We start from the raw sequence: 27,507 nt of genomic DNA on the forward strand, positions 1-27,507 counted from the left end.
GAAGTGACCGGTGGTTTCTTATAACTACTGAGCAAGGTTTTTGTATCAGGGGCCTACAGTAGATTACCATTAAAAGAAGAGGTAAGTCAACTGCAAATTGTATATATAGTATGATAGGGATTGCATCAGACCCTGGAACGTAGTTTAGTTTTAATGATTTCATGTGTTTCTCAACATCATTGATGCTATATTTGTTTCACTCATTTTTTCAGTGATATGAGAATGAAACTGAGGCAATTCTCCTGGGTTTTCCTTCATAAAGGAACATTTGAAAATGGAGTAAATCATTTCTATTTTTGTCTTTGCTGCCCTAGATTTCACATTCTGTCTCATCTGTAAGTGACTGGACACTACCTTTAATAGCACTAACAGCAATTATGTAAGTCCAGAACTTCCTTGGGTTTTGTGAGGAATCTTTTAATAATATTTTGCCACACTAGTCATCAAATGCTTCATGCATTGCCCTTTCAGCAGCCAAACATGTTTCATGTGACATCTGTCTAGAGTCCCATGACTTGTTTTACACCATTATGAGTGCTCTCTCTTTTTTTAGGAGTTTCTTTACTGTGACTGTATGCTATGGACCCCTCCCATGATGAACTGTTGTAGTTTGTACATATTTTCCCGTGTATGGTTAATTATTTTTTAAAAGTGGAGCCATAGTTCATCTAGATGCTCCTGTCTTAAGCTAAAAGTTTTGAGTTCCTCACCAAGATGTGGGACAACAGCTTCTTTACCTGGTTTACCGAAAATATAAATCTTACTACATGTTTTAGTTGCCTTTGTACCTTAGTAATCAATACTGCCACAATCACCTCATGTTCACTGGTACCAGTTTCAATGTGAACAGCCTCAAAGAGGTCAGGTCTACTTGTTGCCATTAGATCTAATTTATTTCCATCATGAGTGAAGTTGTGAACCATCAGCTCTAGACTTTTTCAGAGAAGGCTTTTAGTAATGTTTCATAGGATGTCTTGTCACACTGTCCACTGACAGAACTGTAATTATCTTAATTGCTTGTTGGATGATTAAAGTCTCCTCCAGTGATTACAGTATGATTGTGGAACTTACATAATAGCGAACTGAGATTTACTCTTAAGTTACATCAGGAAGTGAGTCTGGTGCTTGATAGAGGGGTCCAATTATGATTTTATGCACGCTCTTGATATTGAGTCTTGCCAGTGTAATATCGTAGCCATCCTGCTGCCTCTGTACTGCTTTGGAATTGTAGGAAGTTCAGAAGAATGTCACAGCTTTCTGAGAGGTTATTGTCATTATCTTATTCATCTGGGTGTTTAACATTTGGGGCAGCCAATCTGCCTAAGTATTGAATGCTGGTAAAAGGGAGTTGTGGCCAGATATGTTTACCTTTTGTTAATTTACCTTTTGTTAATTGAGCAGAATTTGTTATATATGAATTGTGATCCTATATCTGACGCTATGATGTGTGATCCCTCTGTAGAAAATATAGTTGGTAGTGTTCGTATCATAACCATAACTATCATGACAACATAGACAATTTATGGAAGATTCCGAAGAGAATCACAATGAGTGGGCCTGTGAAAGTGATGTGTGTGTATAACATAATAGATCAGTGGAAAATGGCTGTATTGGAGCTTATTGGTTTTGTTAGACCCAGACTACATGATAATATCAGGATCAGTGCCTGGCAACTATACAGGTTGCCTCATCAATGCCTCCATTTCAGTCATCCCTGAGTGTGCCACATATAATAGTTGGGGAATGTAAGATCAGAGTTTGGGTTAGGATCAACACTTAAATTGTACTGAGACCAGTGGAAGCACTCCCTGGCTAAATTGTAGTTTATGGGGCAATAAATAGTAATTCATGGTGCCAAATCCATGGTTTTGTTTGATTAATGGTAAACCTATAGGGCCAAAACTGTGGTTTTATCTTTGTGATAAAACGACTGTGACATATTATTTTGTTTAGATATCAACCCTGATTTTGCCAGTTCCTGTGCTGTTAATGGGAATTTGCACAATGGCTCATGAAAGTTTCCAGCTGATTAACAACAAAGTGTCATTTCAGAATTCTGTGGTGATTGAGCAGTAGTTCAATAGTGAATCCCATAATGATAACTGCTTAAGAACGTGACCTACCACGCAGTCACTGTGCCATTTTATTGGATAGGTCCCCTGGGGCCAACATGTGACATTAATGGCTTGGGCATGTAATAAGGTGAAGTTTGGTCCCATGTAAAAAGAAAAATACAAAACCGTGTTTGCCAGTGGCTCTTTCCAATGTACCCATAGTTCACCTATGTCATTGATAATATGTTTGAAGTGTATGTGATAGGTTGGTGTTTATGTCAAGTAGTGAGACACTTGGCTCAAGAAATAAATATCTCTCTGGTATAAATGCGGTCAGGCAGGAAGCATACTTTTGTTTGAAGTTCAGTGTGAATTTGTTGTAATAGTTGATTTTATACAAGAATGAGTGGAGCTCTTTCAGATTTTGAGCCTACTTTTTGCAGTTTTTCAAATATTTGTGTAAATTTGTCAGGTTCCATTCCAGATAGTCCCTGTGGTAATTGTTATATCAAGACAATTAGCAGGTTGTGAGACCCCTTGCATCAACAGTTCCAAATACTTTTAGAATATTGCTGATGCAATGACAACTTTTGTATTCACTGAATGGCATATTTAATGCAATGAAACACTTTGAGTCTACACTTACAGGTAAGTGCAGATACTCAACAGCTTGCTCTATTAATATATAGTTCACCCCCCCCCCCCCCCCCATAAGCTTCGCTTCAGGATGCAGAATTGGATAAACATGTGTGTTAGATTGTATATTGATAAGTGACTTACAACTAACACAAATTCATATTGTGACGTTAGACGTTTTAATCACTACAATGGGTGAGATCTACTGGTGTAATGTAACTGGTGTTGGCACAGTTGAATCCTGTTCATGACTGTGTTCAGGTCTAACTGCTTTCTGCATTGAAAATGCCTTGTGCCTGGTATGGAAAAAATGAGTAATAGCATTAGGTGTTGAAGAAATGTGAACTTGAAAGTTTTGTGGCACTCCCAGGTCATTTTTAAATAAATCAGAGTATTCCTTAAACAAAGATTCCAAGCTACTAAACATAATACACTTAGAAATAAAATTTATTGAATTTTGTATCTGAAAACCAATAATACTGTGAAGACATCTAATGTCAGCTGCTACTGGTTAAAGAGTGGCTCACACTTACACACTTAACGTACAGTTGGCTTAAACGTTATATAGTCATTTAAAGCATTACACTGGTGACTGGGTGTTAACACACATTGTCTTCTTGCCACCAAAAGCAGAGAGGTGATACACCAATATATTTCAGCGTTGATTAAGGATACAGAGTACCCACATTGAATTCAATCTCAATGTGGTTGATGAACAGTGGGATCATCAGTTTAACTGAAATTCTGTTATTGGCCTCTGTAGCTGTGCAGTTATTTGCCATACCAAGGTGAAGTCTTTTGTTGGCTGTTACAGTGGCAACATCGCCATGCCCACTCAATATGTGACTCCCATTTTTCATCTAACTTTGTGACTTACAACTACTACAATACTGCTAACTTAATTTTTATCTGTATTAAGTGTTGTGGAGGTGCAGTTTTTAATACGCATACTTGAAGAGATACAGTGCTATACTGTTGTTTCAGACACTGTTCAGGAAGAATTACTAACCAAATTCTTAATCATCGTAAGTGTGGGAAGGTCATTGTTGATGTTGATCTTTTGCTATGCCTAAGTCAACTTTGAATTTACATTGTGCAGCTGATGAAATTTCAAAAGACTGAGCTATCATAAGAACCTCACCGTGATTAGGACTGGTTTTTCTTGTAGTGATATGGCAAATGCGCCGGTCAAGAGCAATATCTTGAATTAAAGCAATATCTTGAATTAAAGACTCCGTGTAGGATGTCTTAACTGTGAGAACAGAAAGTTATGTTGTCAACCAAAACCCTGTAAGTCAGTGGCCCAGGCTCTGTAAAATTGATTCATTTCTTTCTGATACTGGTTAAATCTCAGACTAGCAGCTACTACCCCTGTATACATCTGAAAATGTGAGGACAGCAACTTGCAAAAGTCATCGAATGACAAACTACTGGTCTCTACAAGCAGCCATAATTTGCTAACCAGCTCATAAATCTGACTACTAAGAGACAACAGCAATGCTGATTGATTCTAGAACTGGAAATATTACAAAACAGCAAAATCTGACTGCAGATAGGTATTCCACATTTTCCTCATCTGATCTAAATGTAGGTATTGTCAATGTTGACATATCAACATGCAGTGCTGTTATCAACTGGACTTCATGCTACTTGTTTGTGTACTTTAGTAGCTCATCTGCTGTTTCTATAGGTTCTCCAGCTGGTACTGTTGATGACAGTGTTGCTGTTATTGCAGCATCAAGTACTGCTGCTGCACCTCTAAAACATTAGATCAGCTGTGCACAGATTGAGTGTCTCTTGGCATATTAGTGCCATTCCTGATGCTGTAAAAGGTGGAGTGCATATGAGACCAGTGGTGAGTGTGGAAATTTTGTGGTCTGTACTAAGTCCACAATCAGAATGGCTAAAGAGCTGCTAGTTGTGTGAGCATTTCTGTACTATAGTATCAACCCAAGAAGCAATACACACAATCCAAATAGAATTCTTCATACAAGTCCAGTTCTAAGCAAGGTTGAGATCAATTTGTGAACATTGAGTGAGTAGGGCTTCATAGTGAGTGGTTGTGGTAGTCGATTATGCATTGTGGATTTTGTAAGTCATTAATACCAGCTTTGCAATTTCAGCATCAAACTTATACATTTGTCACTAATGTTTCTATATTCACCCTTGGTCCAGACTTGCGCATACCAATGAGAGACTGTTACTGTAGTACTGGCTGTAGCCTGAAAGCAGAAATAAGTCAAAGGGATGTAGCCTGTGTTGATGGAAGATGACACTATGAAAATGTCTGAGAACTTTGCCATTCTAGATGTGTTAGAGAGATTAACAAATTATAAGGGAATAGAATGAAATTCAGTGCAATCTCTTACCTTTCCTAAATGTACAGTAGATTGACTAGTCTCTTTAACAATGTAATTTTCCAATCATCTCAGTGCCATGTATGACCTCTGTATTTATCAAGAAATTTAGTTTTACTGAATTGTTCTCTTGCTTCTTGTGTAAGGGAATCCTTGTGAACAAAAAGGTATTTTCAGCTATGAAATAATATGTTTGTGATTTTGTTCACATGTATGAAGAATTTATAGCTACACAACAAAATCAATAGTTTCCTTGAGATGAAACAAATTATTGGGTTCCTCATCAGGTGAAGGAAGAAATAGTTAAAAAAACACTTTACAGAATTCAGAATCTATTTTCATTAAAAATAAATGATATTGTACTAATCTTCTTATTAAACATGTACTTAATGTTTTCCTATCTAAAATACATGTTATTGTTTCATGAATTTCAAATAGGTAGAACCCCAGGTTCAACTGTATTCTCATGTGGAGGAACCATTATTAACAAGAGATACATCTTAACAGCTGCTCACTGTGTTTCTGTTGAAAACCAGAGATTGTAAGTTGTATTATGAAATTACAATTCTTGTCATAATTTTTAAAAATGTGTTCCTGTATTAAATGTCTAAAATATTTGGTGAGCATGCTTTGTTTTATATTCCTGTTACAGGAAAACTGTTCGTTTAGGTGAGCTCAATTTGTCTACAAACCCTGACTGTGAAGAGTACTGTGCTGATCCTGTGGTTGAGAGAGAAGTTGAAAGCACTGTTATCCATCCAAAGTATAATAATCCATTCCGTAAAAATGATATAGCCTTGGTCAGAGTCAGTTCAGATATCCCATATACAGGTACATAAAACAAAACAATCATTTTTTATACTTTACGGTATTAGATGAATAGTGTACTCAGCCTTCCTAAAAAGTTTATTATTGAAGTAACAAACAAAAATGTATAAAGGCAATTAAGTTCTGCTGTGGTATGCTGCATGAAAGTTAGTTTAAGAAAAAAGGTAATATGGATAATAGATGGATTAAGACTATTAACAGCCAGTATGGAGCACAAAAATTAGATATTGGTCTTAAACTCGTGTTCTGATTAGGCCGATGAACATTTACCCAGGTGCAGTTCATAATTCAGTGCTGTGAGGTAGAGCCACCTCAAATGATATGATAAAATATATCTTTCAGTTACATATAGAGAATTTAAATTATCGGGAAGCATTTTGAATATTTTCCACTTGGATTTAAGTTGCAGTCAATGTTTTTAGAACTGTTGATATTGAGTGATGTTTTTCAAATAAGCAGTATACTTCAGGCTGTACCTTGCAATGCCAGTTAGCTCAATGTAACAAAGATTTGGGATGCCACTTCTATGAAATGAATGTTGAACTTGCCTAATGGAGGTTGAGCATGCCTGCGGACCTTGATACACTGGTATGGGATGCACGAATGAATCCAAGTGCCGCAGTTGTGCTTCACACCAGGCCAGATGAAGAGTTCTGTAACCAGCCTCATCATGGCCCGCATTCGAGGGTGGGTCAAGTTGTGCAAAGCATTAAAGACCCCACGCCAAAGAGCAGAGGGTACTAAGAGGCAAGGAGTGCCTATGGAGATATCTCAAAGGACTGGGGTTGTCGACTAATGCAGGACATGAAGTTGGACAGCGAGCGATGACTCATTGTCCGAAACTAATTGCTGTGTATTATTGTCTTCAGTCTGAACTCAGGTGAGCTCATCCAAGTTCAGCGGTGCAGTTAGCACACAGATGTATGATCGGTAGTCTGCCACAACATCCTCTGCACTTCAAATGTAGCAGGCATCGGAAGAATGCTGACTGATACAATCCTTATGGCGGATATGTCTCTGCAGAAGGTTCTTAACTGGGTTATGAATAGCGTCCATGAGAGGCTTGTGATCCAAGTAGATCATGTAAGGTCACCCCTTGAGGTCAGTACAGAAGTGTTTCATTGCCTCGTACACCGCCAGAAGCTCATGGTCGAAAGCCGATCACTTACACTGGCTCATAGTCAGTTTCTTGGAAAAGAAGTGAAGCAGTTGGATGGAGTCAGCAGTGTACTGTTGAAAAACAGCACTCACAGATGAGTCACTGGCATTGGTCATGATCAAAACACAGGCCTCAGGGTCAGGGTGGGCAAGTGTGATGGATTTGGTGAGGGCAGTTTTAAGATTACGTAATGCATTGAGCATGTGTTTGGTCCAGTCCAACTTCCATTTCCCTGTGGTATTTTTGCCAGAGAAGGCATCAGTGAGGGCCAATTGGACAGAGGCAGCCTGAGGGATATGGTGGCGATAGAAGTTTGCCATACCCAGAAAATGGTGGAGTTGAGCATAATCTTCAGGAAGAGGGAGATCAAATATGGTTTTGACATGAGAATTCGTCAGTCAGAGGCCGTCGGCAGAGACAGTATGGCCTAGGAATGTAATTGATGTGTAACAGAGTTGAGATTTATCATGGTTGATCATCAGGCCATTGGCAGCGAGGGCCAAATGGACTGCATCAAGGTCAACTTGATGCTCCTCAGGAGAGGAGGAAAAGATCAGTATGTCACCTAAGTAAGCGTAAGCAAATGGCAGAGGTAGTAAAATGGAATCAGTGAACTGCTGTCATGTCAGTGCAGCATTTTTCAAACTGTAAGGCATGTAACAGTATGCAAATAGTCCGAAGTGTGTGATGATGGCCATCTTCGGAATATCCGATGGATGTATAGGGATTTGATGGTATGCCTTGAACAATCTAAAACAGAGAACAACTTAGAACCATGTAGTATTTACATGAAATCCTGGATATGAGGAATGGGATAGTTATCAATAATTGTGTGAGCATTAAGGGACCTGTAGTTCCCTCACGTGTGTAAGGAGCCAGCCTTTTTAGGAACAAGGTGGATAGGTGAAGACCAGTTGCTATCGGAGGGGCAGAGCACGCCTGAAGCCAACAAATCCTGAACAACTTCTTTTATGTGCAGAAGTTTGGAAGCATTAAGGCACCTAGTCTTATAACATACAGGCGGACTGTCTGTGGTGCAAATCCTATGACAAGTGCCATTACCGATAGCTGATACCTGCAAAGGGAGACCAGTGAGGGGGAGCATGAGGAGGACCATATGCAACGGCAGTTCACTGACCTTGCCGAGTTGGGGCAGTGTGGCCGGGGCGTTGGCTGTAGTCAATGAAGGAAGGCATGGCACAGAAGCCAAGCGATGCAAGGAATCCCAAGTAGCGCAAACAGGTGCATCTTGGAGATTCATCTGCGGCAATGTGGAAACAGGAGCAGTCAATGGAATGCTCGACACAGGAGCAATGTGGTGAGAAGACGTAGTAGATGAATGTGTTGGTTCAACTTGCTGCAGTTCTGCATATAGGTGATGTATCGTGCACCATGTATGTGATAATTCAGCTGAGGCAGAGGCAATGCGGGTGTGTAACGCATCGTTCTGGGTGTGGAAATCGTCGATTTGTGTGCGCACTTCTAACAAATCAGAGAGCCGTGTAGTAATATGCTCAAGCAGAGATGCACATGTGGAAAGCATAAAAAAAGGAGGCAGAGAACGGTGTTGTGCTGAACTTGTTCAATCCCGGAACAATAGGATGAGATGAGGCGTTGCGCTGCTGGAGCGAGTGGTGCAGCATTGGACGGTATGCACCATGAAGGAGTGTGGCGGGACGTGATGCCTAAATGTGCCCTCCGTAATCATTTGGGTAGGCACAAGGTGCATGACAGTTGCATGTGGCATCCCTGTAAGTAACTTGGCACCAGCATAGTGAGGAAGCTTGGAGGCAAGGTGGTGTGGAGTGAGAGGGGGCCGCAGCTGGCTGCGCCATTGCTGGTGGCCGCTCGTGCTGTTGCTTGGCATGGTGGACTTTGTGGAGAGGGACCCATGAAACATGACTGCTGATGGGGCTCTGATGAACCTACGATAGGCCCACCAAGCCAGTAGTGGATAATCCATTTGTTTTCAAAACCCAAATGAGACTCGGACCAAAACTGGTTCTGGAAGTAACAAAGCCTTTGACTAGACCTGTCACATACAATGACCAACATGGCTCCAATGAAAGATGGATTTATCTGAAGAAAAATATAAGAATTGGGACTATTAATGTTGTGTCCTTAGAAAAGGATGCAAGAATTCAGGAAATCACACGGATAATGACAGAGAGGAAGTTACTGATAATGGGACTACATGAAGTAAGAAACGATTGGCAGGAAGTTGCTGGAAAAAAAGATATAAAATGTGATGGACAGAGAGAGGTAAAAGAAGAAATGCTGTCAGACTATAATAAAAAAATGGTGAACAAAGTACTTCACCTGGGAAATGTGTGCAACAGAATAATTGAAGTTAAGATAATGATATAAATAAATATTCTTGATGTAATCCAGGTGTATGCTCCTCAAATAGGATGAGCAACAGATGACAAGAAAGAGTTTATCAATCAACTGGAGGAGTCTGTGACATATAACAAGATGGTGATTATAGGAGACTTTAATTCTAGAGAAGATAACAGAAATGATGGAGAGGTCTTACTATACATATCTGAGAAGTAAATGGTTTATTGGTAATGGATGGTATAAGCAAAGGGACAGTCATAAGTTTACCATATACAGCTGAAATTTGCAATGTAAATCTGTAACAAACTAAACAATAATAACTGAATTAATCAGAAGATGCCTGACAGAAGTGAAAGTGTACCAAGCATTAACCTCAACAGCAAGCACTGACTGTTGGTAGGAACATTGAAGAAATTTGAAATTCAGAAGGGGGAGGAGGGGGGAGGGGTTAAGACAAGTAATAGCAAATGCTGAAAACTGAATAAGCTTCCCAAAGATGAGAGGAAGGATGTAGAAGAAGAATGAAGGATATGCAAACAGGCCTCAGCCAAGAAGGCAGAAGAAACATGTGGAAGGACATTGACAAGTCAGACACAAAGAATCTCAATATTGGAATGAGACAATTGCAGAAGCAGACAAGGAAAAAAGTATTGAATGGAGAGCATAGTTGAAAACTAGAACAAAACACAACAGAAATGCATGGAAAACACTAAGCAGAGCAGCAAGAAAACTGATAGCATTGCCTACAAAGATGTATTGGAAAAAATTCACAAAAAAACCAGAAGAGAATTATAAGGATGAGAAGGTGGTGTTATACTGTGTATTAGGTAATGGAAGAAAGCATAAAGATCATCAACAAAGAAGGAAACCTGTGTGAGAGGAAGAGGAACAAGTTTTGAAAGTATGATAAGAATACTTCTAAAATCTATATGAAGTACGCAATGAAACAGATATACATACTGAATTTGAGGGAGACAAAAGAATAACACCTTTACAGAAGAAAAGATTTATAAATGAGCCAATGAAATAGAAAGAGAAGATCAAACAGGAATAGGGAAGGTTCTAGATGGGTAAGGACAGTGACTAACGAAGGTTGAGGCCAGGTGGGTTGCGGCAAAAGGATATATTGCAGAGAGAGTTCCCACTTGCATAATTCAGAAGAGCTGGTGATAGTGGGAAGGATCCAGATGAAATGAAGAACATAGTGTTGGTCAGCATGCTCAGTAACAGGGTGGTCGAGTTGTTTCTTGGCCACAGTTTGTCAGTGGCCATTCATGAAGACAGAAAGCTTGTTGGCTGTCATGTCCATATAGAATGCAGCACAGTGGTTGCAGCTTAGCTTGTAGATCACATGACTGTTCTCACAGGTAGCCCTGCCTTTGATAGAATAGATGATGGTTGTGACCGAGCTGGATTAGGTGGTGGTGGGAAGATGTACAGAACAGGTCTTGCATCTGGCTCTATTACAGGAATGTGAGCCATGAGGCAAGCGACTGGGAGCAGCCTGTGACATCTGGCACCTTCCCACAACCCACCTAGCAACCAACCTCCTGATAGCACCTAGCTGCCTTACCCTCTCTTTGCCTCATCCCTGTACATTCCCACAAGCAGCACCTTACCGTCCTCTGCCCCTATCCTGCTGTCACTTCCCATCCCCGTCCCAGCCTCCTCCTTTCCCCCCACCACCTGGCTGCTTCCCTCATCATGCCCTGTTGCTCTTAGACACGGTCTGACCCCACTGTGTGTGTGTGTGTGTGTGTGTGTGTGTGTGTGTGTTAAGCCAAAAGCTCATTTTCTGACATTCTTTTTGTTGTACGTGTCTGCGACTCAGCATCTTTGTAGAAAGAGAAGCTCTGTTCATGATGGTTGTAGAGAAAGCTATATCAGAAATGAAAAATGGCAAATCTCCTGGAGCATATGTCTTCAAAGTGGAGATGATCAAAGCCGCAGGGCCTATTTGCATTCAGTGGCTGCAAAGAATAATGAGAATAGAATGGATCTATGGAGAGATTCCTGATGATTGGAGTAGGGCAATTATTGTACCAACTTTTAAGAGGAGTAGCAAAGTGCTCTGTGAAAACTACAGACAAATCACATTACTGTGCCATTGCATGGAGATTTATGAAAATATAATTTTGCAGAAAATCAGGAACAAGATAGAACCATAATTAACAGAACAACAACAAGGATTTTGACATGTAAATCAACTATAGAAGCTATATTTACAGCTAGATAGGTAGAAGAAAAAAATCTGAATTTGGGAAGGATGTCATAGGTATAAAAAAATGCTTACGATGCTGTTAGGAGGTAAGGCATATGACAAGGTGTGAATAGACTGGAATTGTCAAAAGGAATGCAACTCAGAAACATGTACAACAAATGCCTGAATTGCATTATAATAGATGGCAAAAAGACGGACTGGTTTGGAACAGACTGAAGATTGCAACAAGGAGGTGTGCTGCACTGTAACCAGTGCTCTTCAGTATGAGGAAAGTTCATCAAGGGTTATCACCACACAGTGTGGTTATATGGGGAGACAAAAAGCAGGAATTGGATGAACATTTAAGTACCTGGTACAGAATAATTGAAGAAGCAGGCTTGGAAGTAAGCTGAAGAAAAAATGAGGTAATGAAAATTGGCAGAGAAAATGAAAAAACAAAGGATATAATTTTTAGTGGGAATGTTATTAAATAATTAAATGCTTTCAAATGTCTAGGAAGCAAGTTACCCAAGAAAGGATAAACTGCAGGGAGGACAGAAACTTATTTATCAGGAATTGGAAAATACCTGCCCAAGTAAAGATCATGATATAGGAGTGGAAGGGAGGGGGAGGGAGGGAGGGGTGGAGAGGGATGAAGGTGATGGATACACAGTTCTAAACTGCCCCCATTCTAGTTAAGATTGACTCCTGTGATAAAGGATGGATGGATTGGAAAGAAGTGTGTGAATTAATAATAAATAATGAAATTCTTTGGGATGATGATAGGCTGAGAGAACAAATTGGTGAAAAGTTCCCATCTTCTGAGTTTGGAAACATCAAAGTGGTCCATGTGATAGAGCAGGAACTCAATTCTCTTGAGTGTCATAGAGCATATTTAGCAACTGGGTACTGGATGTCTCAAGGGTCGACAAATTTGTGTCCATACATGCATTTTTCCAGTTTGGTGCTAGTTATTGCTTTGGGTGGAACAAATATCAGTTGGGAATCTCATTTATGCTAGATGTACTGTATAGTTATATTTGTTTATATGTAGAGTAATACATACATTGTTTGTACACAGTTTGTTAGTGCTTTAAACTCATATCAGATGATGTTTGCATCCCTCCTTTTCTGCCTTTTCCCATTAACCTGGAATCAGCTGCTTTGAACTCTGTTACATTTTTTTAAAACTCTGTCCCTAGTTTGTGTATTTAATTTTTTAAAATTCTTTTTAAATTATGCATGAGTAGTCATTTGAGGTATTGTCACATTCTTATATTTTTGACAACAGTTGCTGATGATTTCAACACATGTTCTAGATTTTATAAGGCCAATCTGTCTTCCATTCGAAAATTCAAATAACACTGGAAGCCAAGTCAAATATCAGATTGCTGGCTGGGGCAAACAGGATTCATGTAAGTATATGAAAACATGACATATATAATTTCATTAATGGTTTTTGTTGTTTGTAAAGATGAAGAAAGAGAAAAAAAGAACTTCAGTATGTAAAATACATGGGAAATGTACATATGTCAGATGAGCTGGACTGTGGGGCCATGAGGTGCAGAACACAGGCATCATACACATAAAGAATTACTGACAAAGTCAGCCATCACAGACCGTTAGATCTCTCGTGGTCATAGTATGATATATTATAGAACCAAGTTTTTAAAATAGGCCAACAAATTCTGGGACTCATTTTAAAATAATATTAAGAGATCTGATTGCAACAATTTCCAACTAAGTAAAGCTGAGACTTGGCCATGAGGATGCTCAAAGCATGTCAGCAGTCTGCGGGAAGATCTATTTGCATTACACAAACCGAAGAGCTGGGACTACACAACATAAAAACACCTCCACTTCAGCAGTGACGTGAGCTAGGTGGCAGTGGCACACAGACTAAAAACCATAGCTAGTATCACGTCGGCATGCTTCCCCCACCACCTTGGCAGTTGAGCTGTACACAGGCACAGCAGGCCAGTGATTAACAGTAGTGTGGAGCAGAGGGGGCATATAATATGGCACCCAGTGGGAGACAAACAGTCATCAGTACCGTCTGAAGATGGTAACAAGTTAATTTGCTGAAATATTGCATCATTTGGATGATGCCACATAGCTGAATATCTGAGAACATTTCAAAATTGTGAAGATCATAATTTTATTCATTGTTCCTTCCCTGTGTGTATGAACATCACATCACATTGGTGGCAGTATTGTAACAGAACACACAAAAAGAATGGAACATACTATTTTTAAATTATCAGTTGGAGTCAATTTAAACATAGCTATATGAAGAAAATGTTTATCTAATATAATTCAACTACAGAGGTATTGCTAGTAATTTTGAATTCTATCTAATAATAGATTATTTATTAGAGAACATTCTCTAGTACTTAATATGGACAGGTATTCATGATTGTGGTGATAGTTTTTACAGAATGCTTAGTTGTGCAAGTTCTGACCACTGTTCATTTAAGCACTACGTAAAAAGAATCAGTTAACATTATTGCTACAGTTCTGCAAGCACACTTTTTACTTTAACTCAGCTCAAAACTGGTACTGACTAGCTACGTCACTTGCTTGTTTGCACAACATTCTCATTTAAATTAATGAGACATACTTTTATGAGGCAGAATTGCTGTCCAGTACTTAAATTCAGTAGATGCAGTTTCTTTACTTCTGATGGACACATACAAAAATACATACACTATACTAGCTTTGTAACTAATGGTTCCTTGCAGAGAAAGGAACAGGTTGGGGAAGGTTAAAAAGGAGGGGTGTGTCACTCAGATACCAGACTGAGAGGGACCTACCTGTTGTGGGGATAAGGAGAGACAGATTTTCCTTTTGATACTGTAGTCACTTTGTGTTACTCCAGCAAAAATCCAGAAAAAAATATGTTTACTAATGAATGGTTGGTTAACTGAAGTATCTGTTTTTAGTATTAATAACAGTAGTTGTTGCCGTATCTCTTACTTGTTAAGTAGGCATCTCTTATCTTCCTGTGTGAGTTGACAGGGTAGCTGATTTACATGAAGAAATAATGCCCAGTGGGGCTCTCCATCTGTTTCAATAACAAAACTCACAGAGACAATGAATAATAACAATGATTCTACATTACTGTCTTATTTTTTCTTTCAACGTTAACCAGACTTGCATGTTTGATCATTTGCATCACGCATGGAGTGGGAATATATATGTAGTGAGCATTCAGATACACGGAACAGAAATATGTCAGTAATGTACATTGACACTAAAGGTCAAGTGACAACATATAGTTTGTCTTTAAGCTCCCTATACATTTAAATGCTATTGTATCACTAGTGCAGACCAACCCCATTCAAATGTACAATTGATTTTGTACTTGGGTATCATGGGCAGCTCTGTAATTTACATTTGATATCTGGAGTAAACTTGGCGTAAAGATTCAAAGAGATAAACACAAGGGTATTTTCTTGTTTGTGATAAATGTTGCACTTTGTTTACAAATTTTGTCTCTATTTTAAGAAATAATGCTACTGGGTCATTGCAAAGTGGCTTCCTGGGACAGAAGTGTCGCAGAAAACATTAAATTTGGAGTTATTACATGCATAAATAAGCAATTTATCAAACACTTTACTTTCCAGCACATATGATTAATTTCATTCATCTAATAAAGTATTATCACAAATACTCATTCTCCATGTCACAGGCACTAGTAGACAATGTTTTTTTCTAAAAAAAAGTTTAAGGGTACTCTGACATTGAATATAATGCAGCAAAAGTTACTTATAACTGAAGCATAGGATGCCACACGTCTGCTTTTAGCCATGATGTCATCAACATGTCAAACTACAAAAAAAATCGTATTGGACCCTTCAGTTGACTTTATTATAGCAGGAGAACTAGTAAAATGGTTTGCTGGTTTTCTGCTCATCTCTCACCTCCAACTTAACTCACAAGTTCAACGAAAGACAGAACACACTGTTAAACTTCGCACAACTGACAAGAATGGAACAGCAAACACAAACGAATAAAGAACAACAAAACAAAGATGGCAATGACTTGCGAAGAATCATGGTAGCGGGACCGTAAAGACATCTATCGGTAGCTCAATGTTTGAGCATATGCATATCCGTTTAGCACTACCATCACCCACTATTAGCAGGCGAGAGCACTACATACTTGTCGAACTGGCTGCCAGCAATTCAGTTGTCAAGAACGGTTGCTGCAGCTTCAAAATGCTTGAAACAGTCAGTGACATTGCTTTTTCCACCACAACTGCACTGGTATTGCGATTACCAACGTGAAAAAATGAAATAAAAAATTTACGTCCGTGAAATAAATCTTTGGCACTCTTACTTGTTCCCAACATCATAAAAAAAAACAAAAAAAAAAAAAAAACAAATTTGTCGATGAAAAAGTTTAGGGGTACTCATCCCCCAGCGTTCCCCCATAAAAACAACACTGCTAGTACTTCAGTTTCATGTTGTGACTTATTTAAAATAAGCATAATGGTTTGGAAGTCTTTCTAATATGGACATTGTGATTCAGGCTCCCATATATAAATCTTACCTGCAGTGAAAATTGCTTGAAATATATATACATTCAATGGATTGACTGACTGACACCACACTCCCACACTAACAAATTTATGTGGCACTAATCTCATAAATATACTGCTACACAGTTACATTAATTAGTCTTACAATTTTATGCCTTCATCATCACATAAAATACCCCCTAGTAATATGAAAACTATAATTAACCTTTATGGTACCAGCAATTAACTTTTCGTTCTATGAAAAAATTCTGTTTGCTTCTTCAGCAACAACAATTATTCATCATTGCCGTTTGCATTAAATAAATGTGCGAAAACAAGGAAAATACAGGGTGTCCCATGGGGAATGGTCAGCATTTAGGGATATGATAGGAAAAATGATTTGAAGCAAAAAATTCTAGTAAACATGAGCTGTAAAATTGGATACCTTAAGAACTATGCACACTTTTTCATCTTCAATACTGTGAAACAAATATCTTTTAATGCAAGCTCTTTGCTTTCCATAATATGGGAAGAGGTAATATGGACTGAAAAGAAAAAAAAGAAATTGTCTAGTTAACATAGACTTTAAAATGCATACCCTAACATCTGTGAGCACATATTCAGTAGAAGAGGTATGCTTCACAGCAGTGAAGATGGGCAAGTGCTCATAGGTGTTAATGTAGGCATTTTAGAGCCAATGTTTGCTAGAAATTTGTTTCTTGCTCCTTCACAGATATAATAAATAAATAAAAGACTACAATGTGCTTAAAAACTTGCAATTTTTAACAGTATGGTGTAGAGTGAGCAGGAGGCAGCATTTTTGTCAGTATGCACTAGCTGTGCAACACACAAACCAGTGACCCTAGGCATGTTTACTGATGCGTTGTTTACTGATGTTTTGACAGTGAGGCATAGTAAGCCAGTACATGGTGGCTCAGAAAGAGAAGCTGGCTTACTATTGACATTACTGGACCAGTCCCATCATCTCCTTTCCTGTGAACTAAACATCATACATCCTAATTTATTTTAATGACACTGTAAAATAATAACTAATGTGTTCAGGTAGATTTCAGTTTCTCCCCATGTCATAATTTTAGCACTTGTAGACAACAAACAACAGATTTGTTTACAAAGAAAAGTCTGGCCTCATATTTACAGAGCTAGAAATAACATCAGTATACAAAAAAATATGTTACTACCATATGATCATAGCTTTTGACTAATTTTCTGACTTTCACATATAATTAGAGCTATTTTTATTGGTTATTACAGTGATTCCTTTCACAAACAGGGGCTGTCACCTTATAATTAGCTTGCTAACCTTTGCTATTTACGAAGATTTTGCCCACAACAGTACTATTATTTCTCATATCAGCAATTTAGCAGTATCATCACAAAAAATGCACACCACCATGATATAGATGAAAAAGAATATTAGTATCACATCACAAGAATTCCCCATCTAAATATTTCAAATTTAGACCCATTAGTGCAGAAAGTATTCAATAACTCTTATAACTTCTAGAACTTCTTTTAAAACCATGCATATTTTGCAGTCAAAACAGTTCTTTAGATAATACATGGAATGAGAAGCCACTGAGTCATCAAAATGCACACAGAAAAGAATTGCTAGCTTTCAGACCCATCCTTTAACAAGCGCTAGCGCACGCGCCCACACACACACACACACACACACACACACACACACACACACACACACACACCTGTGCAGGTACATTGTCCCCACTGAACAAAAAATGGCAGGATTGCAATTTAGCAGTTGGAGGGTTTGGGGGATTGTGTCATATGGCACTGCCCTGGGGCAACTAAACTGAGTCCTTTGGCAGGGTTTAGGCCATCTATCATCATACCTGAAAATACAGGACATGTTACTCGCAATCCTTCCCACCCATCCTAAACTGGTACTCTGCCACCCACCCAACCAACACATCATCCTGGCCCATCCTTATGTTACTACCCTCTCCCAATCTATTCCCACAGGGGTTGTATCCCTGGGGAAGACACAAGAGCAATTTTTTTCCAATCCACCAACCCAGTATTTCTGTTGCAGTCCTGTCACAGCCTTACCCTACCCTGTCTGAGGTAAGGCAACCTGCGAAAGCAGCAATGTCATTTACACCTTGCTGCAACTTTGGCAGAGCATTTTATGTGGGCGTGACCACATGTCAGCTGCCCAACAGAATGGATGGCCACTGCCAGACTGTCAGCAAGGATAGAGTTGTTCACCCAGAGGCAGAAAAAGCTGCTGAGCACATGATTGAGGTCAATAGCTGCTTCACAACCCATGATATCTGGATGCTTCAATCCAGCACTAGATTTTTTCAACTATTAGGTTGGTGCATACGTTCGTAGTGTTTTCGCTTTTCATGTTGGTGTTTCATTTACTACAGGTTATTTATTTGTAGTTTTCTGTTGCTATTTGAGTTTAATATTGTCATTTTTTCATTTTTAATTAATGAGTGGAGCTGTGGACTCTGGAAAATGGAGTACCAAGTGGTTAAATTGGAATATTTCCAACCTATTCCACTGTTTGAATTTAATAGAGGGGTGACAGTAGTGGAGTCAGCAAGAAACATTACGCCATGTATAGGTATAATGCCATTGGACTGGGCATGGCAAGAAAATGATTTTCTCATTTTAAGAAGGATCATTTTGATATTAGAGACTCACCATGTTCAGGAAGACCTTCAGGGTTTGATGAAGATAGTTTAAACACATTGCTCCACAATGGTCCACATCAGTGTACTTGAGAATGGGCAAATGTAATGAACTGTGATCATTACACCATCATCTGACATTTGCCTGCAAAATGGTTTTCTCATTTTAAGAAGGATCATTTTGATATTAGAGACTCACCATGTTCAGGAAGACCTTCAGGGTTTGATGAAGATAGTTTAAACACATTGCTCCACAATGGCCCACATCAGTGTACTTGAGAATGGGCAAATGTAATGAACTGTGATCATTACACCATCATCCGACATTTGCCTGCAATGGGAAAGGTTCAAAAACTGGATGTATGGTTGCTGTGTGCTCTAAGCCAAAATCACAGAAATCAGTGAGTGACCATATGTACATCTCTGCTTACTTGTCATCAGTTGGCTAGTAGACAACACTGACCATTCCTGTCTTGTATTGTTACTGGTGACAAGAAATGGTCTCTTTATGCTAATGTAAGAAAAAGAAAGTAATAGCTGAGCCCAAACAAAGCAGCACTTCCCTATACAAAGACTTACGTCCCCCCACAAAAGATGATGCTATGCATCTGGTGGAACAGCAAGGGTGGGGTGTACTATAAATTGCTTCCCCAATGTGTAACCATCACTGCTGGCATTTATTGTCAACAACTGAAACATGTTGTAGACAAAATCCAAGAACAATGACCAAGAATACAGCTACTCGATGATAATGCATACCAGCATTCTGCTGGACTGACATAAAACACTATACAGGAGTAGGCTTGGGAAGTCTTTCCACATCCACTTTTTTCACCTGATCTTGCACCCTCAGATTTCAACCTTTTCCATTCTCTATTGAACATCTGTCAAGTAACTTCCCCCAGTTGAAAATGCACTCCAAACATGGCTTGAATTCTTCACCTCAAAACCACATGATTTTTACAGTCATGAAATCGAAAAGTTACAACAGCATTGGCAGACTATTGTAAATAGTGAAGGAGATTATATTATTGATAATTAAAGTCTCTGTTATGCTTTACTGTTGTGTTTATTAAACTTACAGAAAAACACTACAAACTTATGCACTAACATACTAGATAGATGGGATTTATCCTTGCGACACATCCTTCACTTTCATGGTCTTGCTGATTCCTAGCTCCACTAACCCAGTGCACCAACATCCACATATTCTCATCTTCGACACTCTGGACCACAAGAAATCACCATCTTCAGTGCCAGTGTGTCACATTCTTATCCTGTGCAGTTGTTGCCTCTCTCTCCTGCATTCCCACCTCATCAGCACTATTGTATCACTAATACACGCCACATGCCCAACCCATCTCAATAATGCTGACTTTACTATTTTCTGGTAGGTAACTCTTTATATGTAGTATAATGCCCATCATTATATCACCTTCTCTACCTCCCTCCCACACAACAGGCACCTGTTATTCAGTGAGTAACATCCTCTCAAAAGCATCCAGCATGATGTTGGTATCCCTTACTCTTAGTGGTCAAGTTTCGGCGACGTATGTGAGGACTGGTCTTATGTTTTGTAGATGAATGATTTGGATGCGTTAAAATGAGTTCTACTGGCTGTTACTAGCCATTGTTTTATTTTGCATGTGTCATTGTTGTAGGTTGGGTATGATCCCAGGTATTTAAACTCATCAACCTTCTCATATTCTGAACATGATACGGATACTGGCTATGGCATGTTTCCTATGTGTGCTCTTCGGCAAGCCATATATTTAGACTTAGACTCATTGATCGACAGTCCTATGTACTTAGCGGCCTGTTCTGATGCAGTAAGTGACTCCTTTGTTGTCTCGGAGGTCTTGCAACTATGTCTGTATCATAGGCATAGGACAATATTTATACTGAATTGTGGAAGATCATTTCCCGGCATGGTGGTTAGCTTCTTTCATCACATGTTCCAGTGCTACATTAAGAAGAAGATATGCCAGGGAAATGATCTTCCACAATTCAGGATAAATATTGTCCTATGCCATGGACCTTGCCATTGGTGGGGAGGCTTACGTGCCTCAGTGATTCAGATAGCCGTACCGTAGGTGCAATGCAATGGAGGGGTATCTGTGGAGAGGCCAGACAAACATGTAGTTCCTGAAGAGGGGCAGCAGCCTTTTCAGTAGTTGATGGGGCAACAGTCTGGATGATTTACTGATCTGACCTTGTAACACTGACCAAAACGGCCTTGCTGTGCTGGTACTGCGAACGGCTGAAAGCAAGGGGAAACTACAGCCATAATTTTTCCCAAGGGCATGCAGCTTTACTGTATGGTTAAATGATGATGGCATCCTCTTGAGTAAAATATTCCGGAGGTAAAATAGTCCCCCATTTGGATCTCCGGGTGGGGACTACTCAGGAGAACGTTGTTATCAGGAGAAAGAAAACTGGCGTTTTACAGGTCAGAGCGTGGAATGTCAGATCCCTTAATCGGGCAGGTAGGTTAGAACATTTAAAAATGGAAATGGATAGGTTAAAGTTAGATATAGTGGGAATTAGTGAAGTTCGGTGGCAGGAGGAACAAGACTTCTGGTCAGGTGAATACAGGGTTATAAATATAAAATCAAATAGGGGTAATGCAGGGGTAGGTTTAATAATGAATAAAAAAATAGAAATGCGGGTAAGCTACTACAAGCAGCGTAGAGAACGCATTATTGTGGCCAAGATAGATACGAAGCCCATACCTACCACAGTAGTAAAAGTTTATATGCCAACTAGCTCTGCAGATGACGAAGAAATTGATGAAATGTATGATGAGGTAAAAGAAATTATTCAGATAGTGAAGGGAGACGAAAATTTAATAGTCATGGGTGACTGGAATTCGGTAGTAGGAAAAGGAAGAGAAAGGAAACATAGGAGGTGAATATGGAATGGGGGTATGGAATGAAAGAGGAAGCTGCCTGGTAGAATTTTGCACAGAGCATAACTTAATCATAGCTAATACTTGGTTCAAGAATCTTGAAAGAAGGTTGTATACATGAAAGGAGCCCGGAGATACTGGAAGGTTTCAGATAGATTATATAATAGTAAGACAGAGATTTAGGAACCAGGTTTTAAACTGTAAGACATTTCCAGGGGCGGATGCGGACTCTGACCACAATCTATTGGTTATTAACTGTAGATTAAAACTGAAGCAACTGCAAAAAGGTGGGAATTTAAGGAGATGGAACCTGGATAAACTGGCAGAACCAGAGGTTGTAGAGAGTTTCAGGGAGAGCATTAGGGAACGATTGATAAGAATGGGGGAAAGAAATACAGTAGAAGAAGAATGGGTAGCTTTGAGAGATGAAATAGTGAGGGCAGCAGAGGATCAAGTAGGTAAAAAGACGAGGGCTAATAGAAATCCTTGAGTAAGAGAAGAGATACTGAATTTAATTGATGGAAGGAGAAAATAAGGAATGTCTCAAAAATGAGATCGACAGGAAGTGCAAAATGGCTAAGCAGGGATAGGACAAATGTAAGGATGTAGAGGCATATATCACTAGGGGTAAGATAGATACTGCATACAGGAAAATTGAAGAGACCTTTGGAGAAAAGAGAACCGCTTGTATGAATATCAAGAGCTCAGATGGAAACCTAGTTCCAAGCAAAGAAGGGAAAGCAGAAAGGTGGAATGTTGTATATGAAGGGTCTATACAAGGGCAATGTTCTTGAGGACAATATTATGGAAATGGAAGAGGATGTAGATGAAGATGAAATAGGAGATATGATGCTGCATGAAGAGTTTGACAGAGCACTGAAAGAGCTAAGTCAAAACAAAGCTCCGAGAGTAGACAACATTCCATTAGAACTACTGATAGCCTTGGGAAAGCCAGCCCTGACAAAACTCTACCATCTGGTGAGCAAGATGTATGAGACAGGCGAAATTCCCTCAGACTTCAAGAAGGTTATAATAATTCCAATCCCAAAGAAAGCAGGTATTGACAGGTGTGAAAATTATGAACTATCAGTTTAATAAGCCACTGCTGCAAAATATTAACACGAATTCTTTACAGACAAATGGAAAAACTGGTAGATGCCAACCTCGGGGAAGATCAGTTTGTATTTCATAGAAATGTTGGAACACGTGAGGCGATACTGACCCTAGAACTTATCTTAGAAAATAGATTAAGGAAAGGCAAACCTACATTTCTTGCATTTGTAGACTTAGAGAAAGCTTTTGACAATGTTGACTGGAATATTCTCTTTCAAATTCTGAAGGTGGCAGGGGTAAAATACAGGGAGCAAAAGGCTATTTACAATTTGTACAGAAACCAGATGGCAGTTATAAGAGTCAAGGGGCATGAAAGGGTAGCAGTGGTTGGAAAGGGGTTGGAAAGGGGTTGGAAAGGGAGTGAGACAGGGTTGTAGGCTATCCCCGATATTATTCAATCTGTATATTGAGCAAGCAGTAAAGAAATCAAAAGAAAAATTTGGAGTAGGAATTAAAATCCATGGAGAAGAAATAAAAACTTTGAAGTTCGCTGATGACATTGTAATTCTGTCAGAGACAGCAAAGGACCTCGAAGAGCAGCTAAACGGAATGGACAGTGTCTTGAAAGGAGAATATAAGATGAACATCAACAATAGCAAAATGAGGATAATGAAATGTAGTCAAATTAAGTCAGGTGATGCTGAGGGAATTAGATTAGGAAATGAGATGCTTAAAGTAGTAAATGAGTTTTGCTATTTGGGGTGCAAAATAACTGATGATGGTTGAAGTAGAGAATGTAAAATGTAGATTGGCAATGGCAAGGAAAGCGTTGCTGAAGAAGAGAAATTTGTTAACATCGAGTATAGATTTAAGTGTCAGGAAATCATTTCTGAAAGTATTTGTATGGAATGTAGCCATGTATGGAAGTGAAACGTGGATGATAAATAGTTTAGACAAGAAAAGAATAGAAGCTTTCAAAATGTGGTGCTACAGAAGAACGCTGAAGGTTAGATGTGTACATCACATGCCTAATGAGGAGGTATTGAATAGAATTGGGAAGAAGAGAAATTTGTGACACAACTTGACTAGAAGAAGGGATCGCTTGGTAGGACATATTCTGAGGCATCAAGGGATCACCAATTTAGTATTTGAGTGCAGCGTGGAGGGTAAAAATCGTAGAGGGAGACCAAGAGATGAATACACCAAGCAGATTCAGAAGGATGTAGGCTGCAGTAGGTACTGGGAGATGAAGAAGCTTGCACAGGATAGAGTAGCATGGAGAGCTGCATCAAACCAGTCTCAGGACTGAAGACCACAACAACAACAACAACAACAACAACATGCCAATGCATCCCCTTGGCTTACACCAATGTGAATATCCAGTGCCTCCAACAATGCTTCTCAAACCCTGACTCTGCTTCTCTCATTGCTCATTGTCATCCTCACCATTTACTTCAACTCAAACCATGGAAACTCCAGGTAGAAATACCAACAATGTAGGAAAAGACAGATTGCTACTTACTGTAAAGAAGACACATTAAGTTGCAGACAAGCTCAACTAAAAGACACTTACATAGAGCTTTCAACCACAAGCTTCATCAGTAAAAGAGAGAGACACCATGCACACATCACTGCCAACTCCAGCATTTCAGGCCAGAATGCAACTACCATGTGGGCTGCAAGCAGCAATCTGGAGGGGGCAAGAAGGGGAAGTGATAGTAGTGTATGGGTGGGAAGGGAGATGAATGCTGTCTGATGGAGCGTACAGGAACTAGAATGCCAACAGGTGCAGTGTCAGGAGATTGTGGGGCAGGGAGGTAGGGAAGAAAAAAGGAGCAAAAAAGGAGAGGAGTGGGGAAAGATGGGTGGATGCATTGGCAGAGGGTAGCAAATAAACAGCGTAGGAGATGAGAATGGGGAGGAGATGGTAGGGCAGTGGTCATGGAAACTTTTTTAAATAAACTTTTTCAATTAAGTCTTGATGTGAAGCCGTATCAAATTCCTCAGCATTTATAAAAAATTAAGAAAATAAAAAACCATGGTATCAGCCTAAGCATCTGGCCACCTCTGACTCACTTTATCCCAGAACTAAAGAAATTTCTTACTAGAAAACATTTTTTGAATCCCATGATGGCAGCTGTAGATGCGTAATTAGCAGTCCTTACAGAGTTGCTATTGACTGATGAAATACTAGGCAAATCCAGTGGGGGCTGCATTGTAAAAAATACATTTCTGATGAAAGAAAAATGTACTGTTTCACTGACAATTAGGGAAATTTTCTTCTTATTCATGTAGCATAGGTAATTCCTGTATATGCTGTACACCTTCATGGAGCAATCACATCATACATACATAGGTGTTTTGAGATAACATTAAAGATTGAACTACACCTTGTCGTTGGTCTATCATGTTGTCAATCCAGCCATTCCCCGATTTTCATGTTACCTTTGAAGGCAGCATGTACAGTACATTGGTCAAATGATGAATACAGGTCTACAATTATTCAAGTAGGCAGCACTGTACAACTCTAAATGCAATCCACCTGTACAGCATCTTGCTTTACCCACTACTATCATTGAGATACCGTGAACACTGGCTCTTCATCAGAAATACAGGCTGTTTCAACCCTGCACTCTATTCATAATTATGAATAATTGAAACACATGAGCTAAGTAATGATTCTGATTGCATTGAGGTATATGGCCACCAGTTTCCAAATGGTAGCTGTAATCAGTCTTCCCTAGAATACATGGTACAGTTCCCGGTGTGCATCTAATTCAATTTATCTTAATAAAAGTCCTATTCCCCATTCAAGGGAAATCCTTTATTAGTTATTCAACAAGATAAGGTATGATGACAGTTGACTTATATACCTGGAAACAGAATATTACGATTCTGTTCCTGATATGAGAAGGTTAACAACTCAAAAATATTATATCATAACATTGCATCAAGACTATCTTCTTATGTGGGAACTGGAAACCTGGAATTTTGCAAGTCCTTCAAGAGTGTTTTCTGGACATATCATTACACGTTATATTACTTGACTATCTTGAAGCCATCAGATTTTCCTACATAAAGTGACAGCTGTATGAATAAGATTTTGAAGGACATTGGCCAAATCTTACATGATACTAAGTTACATTTATGCCACAGTGTTGGAGGCACTATCCTAAAGATAATTTTGTGTACAGGAATTGTATACTGGAAGGCAGTATTTTGTGTCCCTTTATTTGTAACAGTTTATAATAGTACAATGTCTGCACTGCAAATACCAATTTATTATTTGTTATCTGTTGGTGGTATTCAATATTCACATCCTCACAACTATTAACCTTATTTTGAAGATGATAATCAATAGTTTGGAAGAATAGGCAGGCACAAAAAAATTTTATGTTCTCTTAAAAGGAAACGGTGTAAAATAATAATTTTAACAATCTTTTCATCTGCCTAAATTATGATTGGAAGGCATCATTCTTAACTTTAAAAACTATATGACATTCCTAGACCTCACAGCTGATGAAATGTTGACTTTCTTTTGCACTAAATATGTCAAAAAATCTAAATCTACATTTCTACTAGGAAAGTGTGTAGTAAGGGTGCCCAATGTACATGACTTATTTTCACCCATCCCTGTTCTGTTTTCAGATGGTATGTGAGAAGAAAAATTGTCAGGGTCCAGCTGTATAAGCCTGAATTTCTCTGATTGTACTGTGGTAGCTATTGTGTGGGATACATACTGGAAGTATATTATAAGCAGCCACTGTTATGGATGAATTGCACTTCATTAGATTTTTTCTGGTAAATATAAGGCTGGTTTCTGCCTTCTCCATATTTAGATTTATTTAGGCACTCCACCTTAAACTCTGGGAGGTTACTTTTAGACACTTTAATCACATTTGTCTGTACTAAAGATCAGTTACACACCTTTGTGCCAGTCACTGATCATTCCTGCATTTTATAACTATTTCCTAATTGTGTGATCTGTCTGGACATCACTACACCAGTTGTGGGTAGCCTCAGATATTACCTATCAGGTGATTTATATATGAGGTCTGAATAAAAAGAAGCAAGACATTACTAAAGAACTATTTATTAGTGCGTGATGGTTTTTTGGCTAGTGCCCTTAGCCTGTGGTGAGTCTGATAACAATCAATCAATTGAGCAGCAGTGGTTGAAAAGTGTATTTTAGACATGTTCTTGCACTCTGATGGAAAATGTTATGTGTTATTTCTGGCAGAAGATAAAAGATCTGAAACTGGAAATGTGTTCACTTAATTTGGCTGTCTTCAAAATAAGATCTGTTTGAGTGACCTTTCATGTGCATTGTTCAAAGCAGATCACATGACATTTTGTGAGACTGCACAGGAGCTCCATCATTATTGTCTCCTAGTAGTTTGAAAGTTCCTATCTGAAGTTCACTTCTACCCACTGCCACTGAGTGGATTGATTCAGAGGAAATTTGTCCTATCATAAGGACAGAGCTCAACACTGCAAAACAGTTGAACAATAATATCTCATTGAAAAGAATTCCTTACTAACGAAAGCTGTATCAATTGTTCTGCATCAAATTATGTACATCATTAGCAAAAGTGGCCCTAGCACTTTCTGTGAGGTACACCGAAAGCTATTTTCAACTCTGACAGTTTCTCCTCATTAAAAAGCTGTACTGTGTCCTGTGTGCTACAGAGGCTTCAGTACCATCACAGACTACAGCCTTTTTTTTTTTTTTTTTAAATTACTTAAATGATGGTGTGAAGCTGTATCAAAGG

General features: G+C 39.0%; 1 protein-coding gene across 1 annotated transcript in view; it reads left to right on the plus strand.

Annotated features, from left to right (window-relative positions):
* Positions 1-27,507, plus strand: part of LOC124787855 (CLIP domain-containing serine protease B9-like) — a 183,335-nt gene that overhangs the window by 143,234 nt on the left and 12,594 nt on the right. Inside the window, exons 4-6 of the mRNA XM_047254820.1 lie at positions 5,486-5,588; positions 5,700-5,878; positions 12,894-12,989. Of these exons, the coding sequence (XP_047110776.1) occupies positions 5,486-5,588; positions 5,700-5,878; positions 12,894-12,989 (378 nt within the window). The remainder of the gene's footprint in view (positions 1-5,485; positions 5,589-5,699; positions 5,879-12,893; positions 12,990-27,507) is intronic.

This window comes from Schistocerca piceifrons, chromosome 1, assembly GCF_021461385.2.
Source record: "Schistocerca piceifrons isolate TAMUIC-IGC-003096 chromosome 1, iqSchPice1.1, whole genome shotgun sequence".
Lineage (NCBI taxonomy): Eukaryota > Metazoa > Arthropoda > Insecta > Orthoptera > Acrididae > Schistocerca > Schistocerca piceifrons.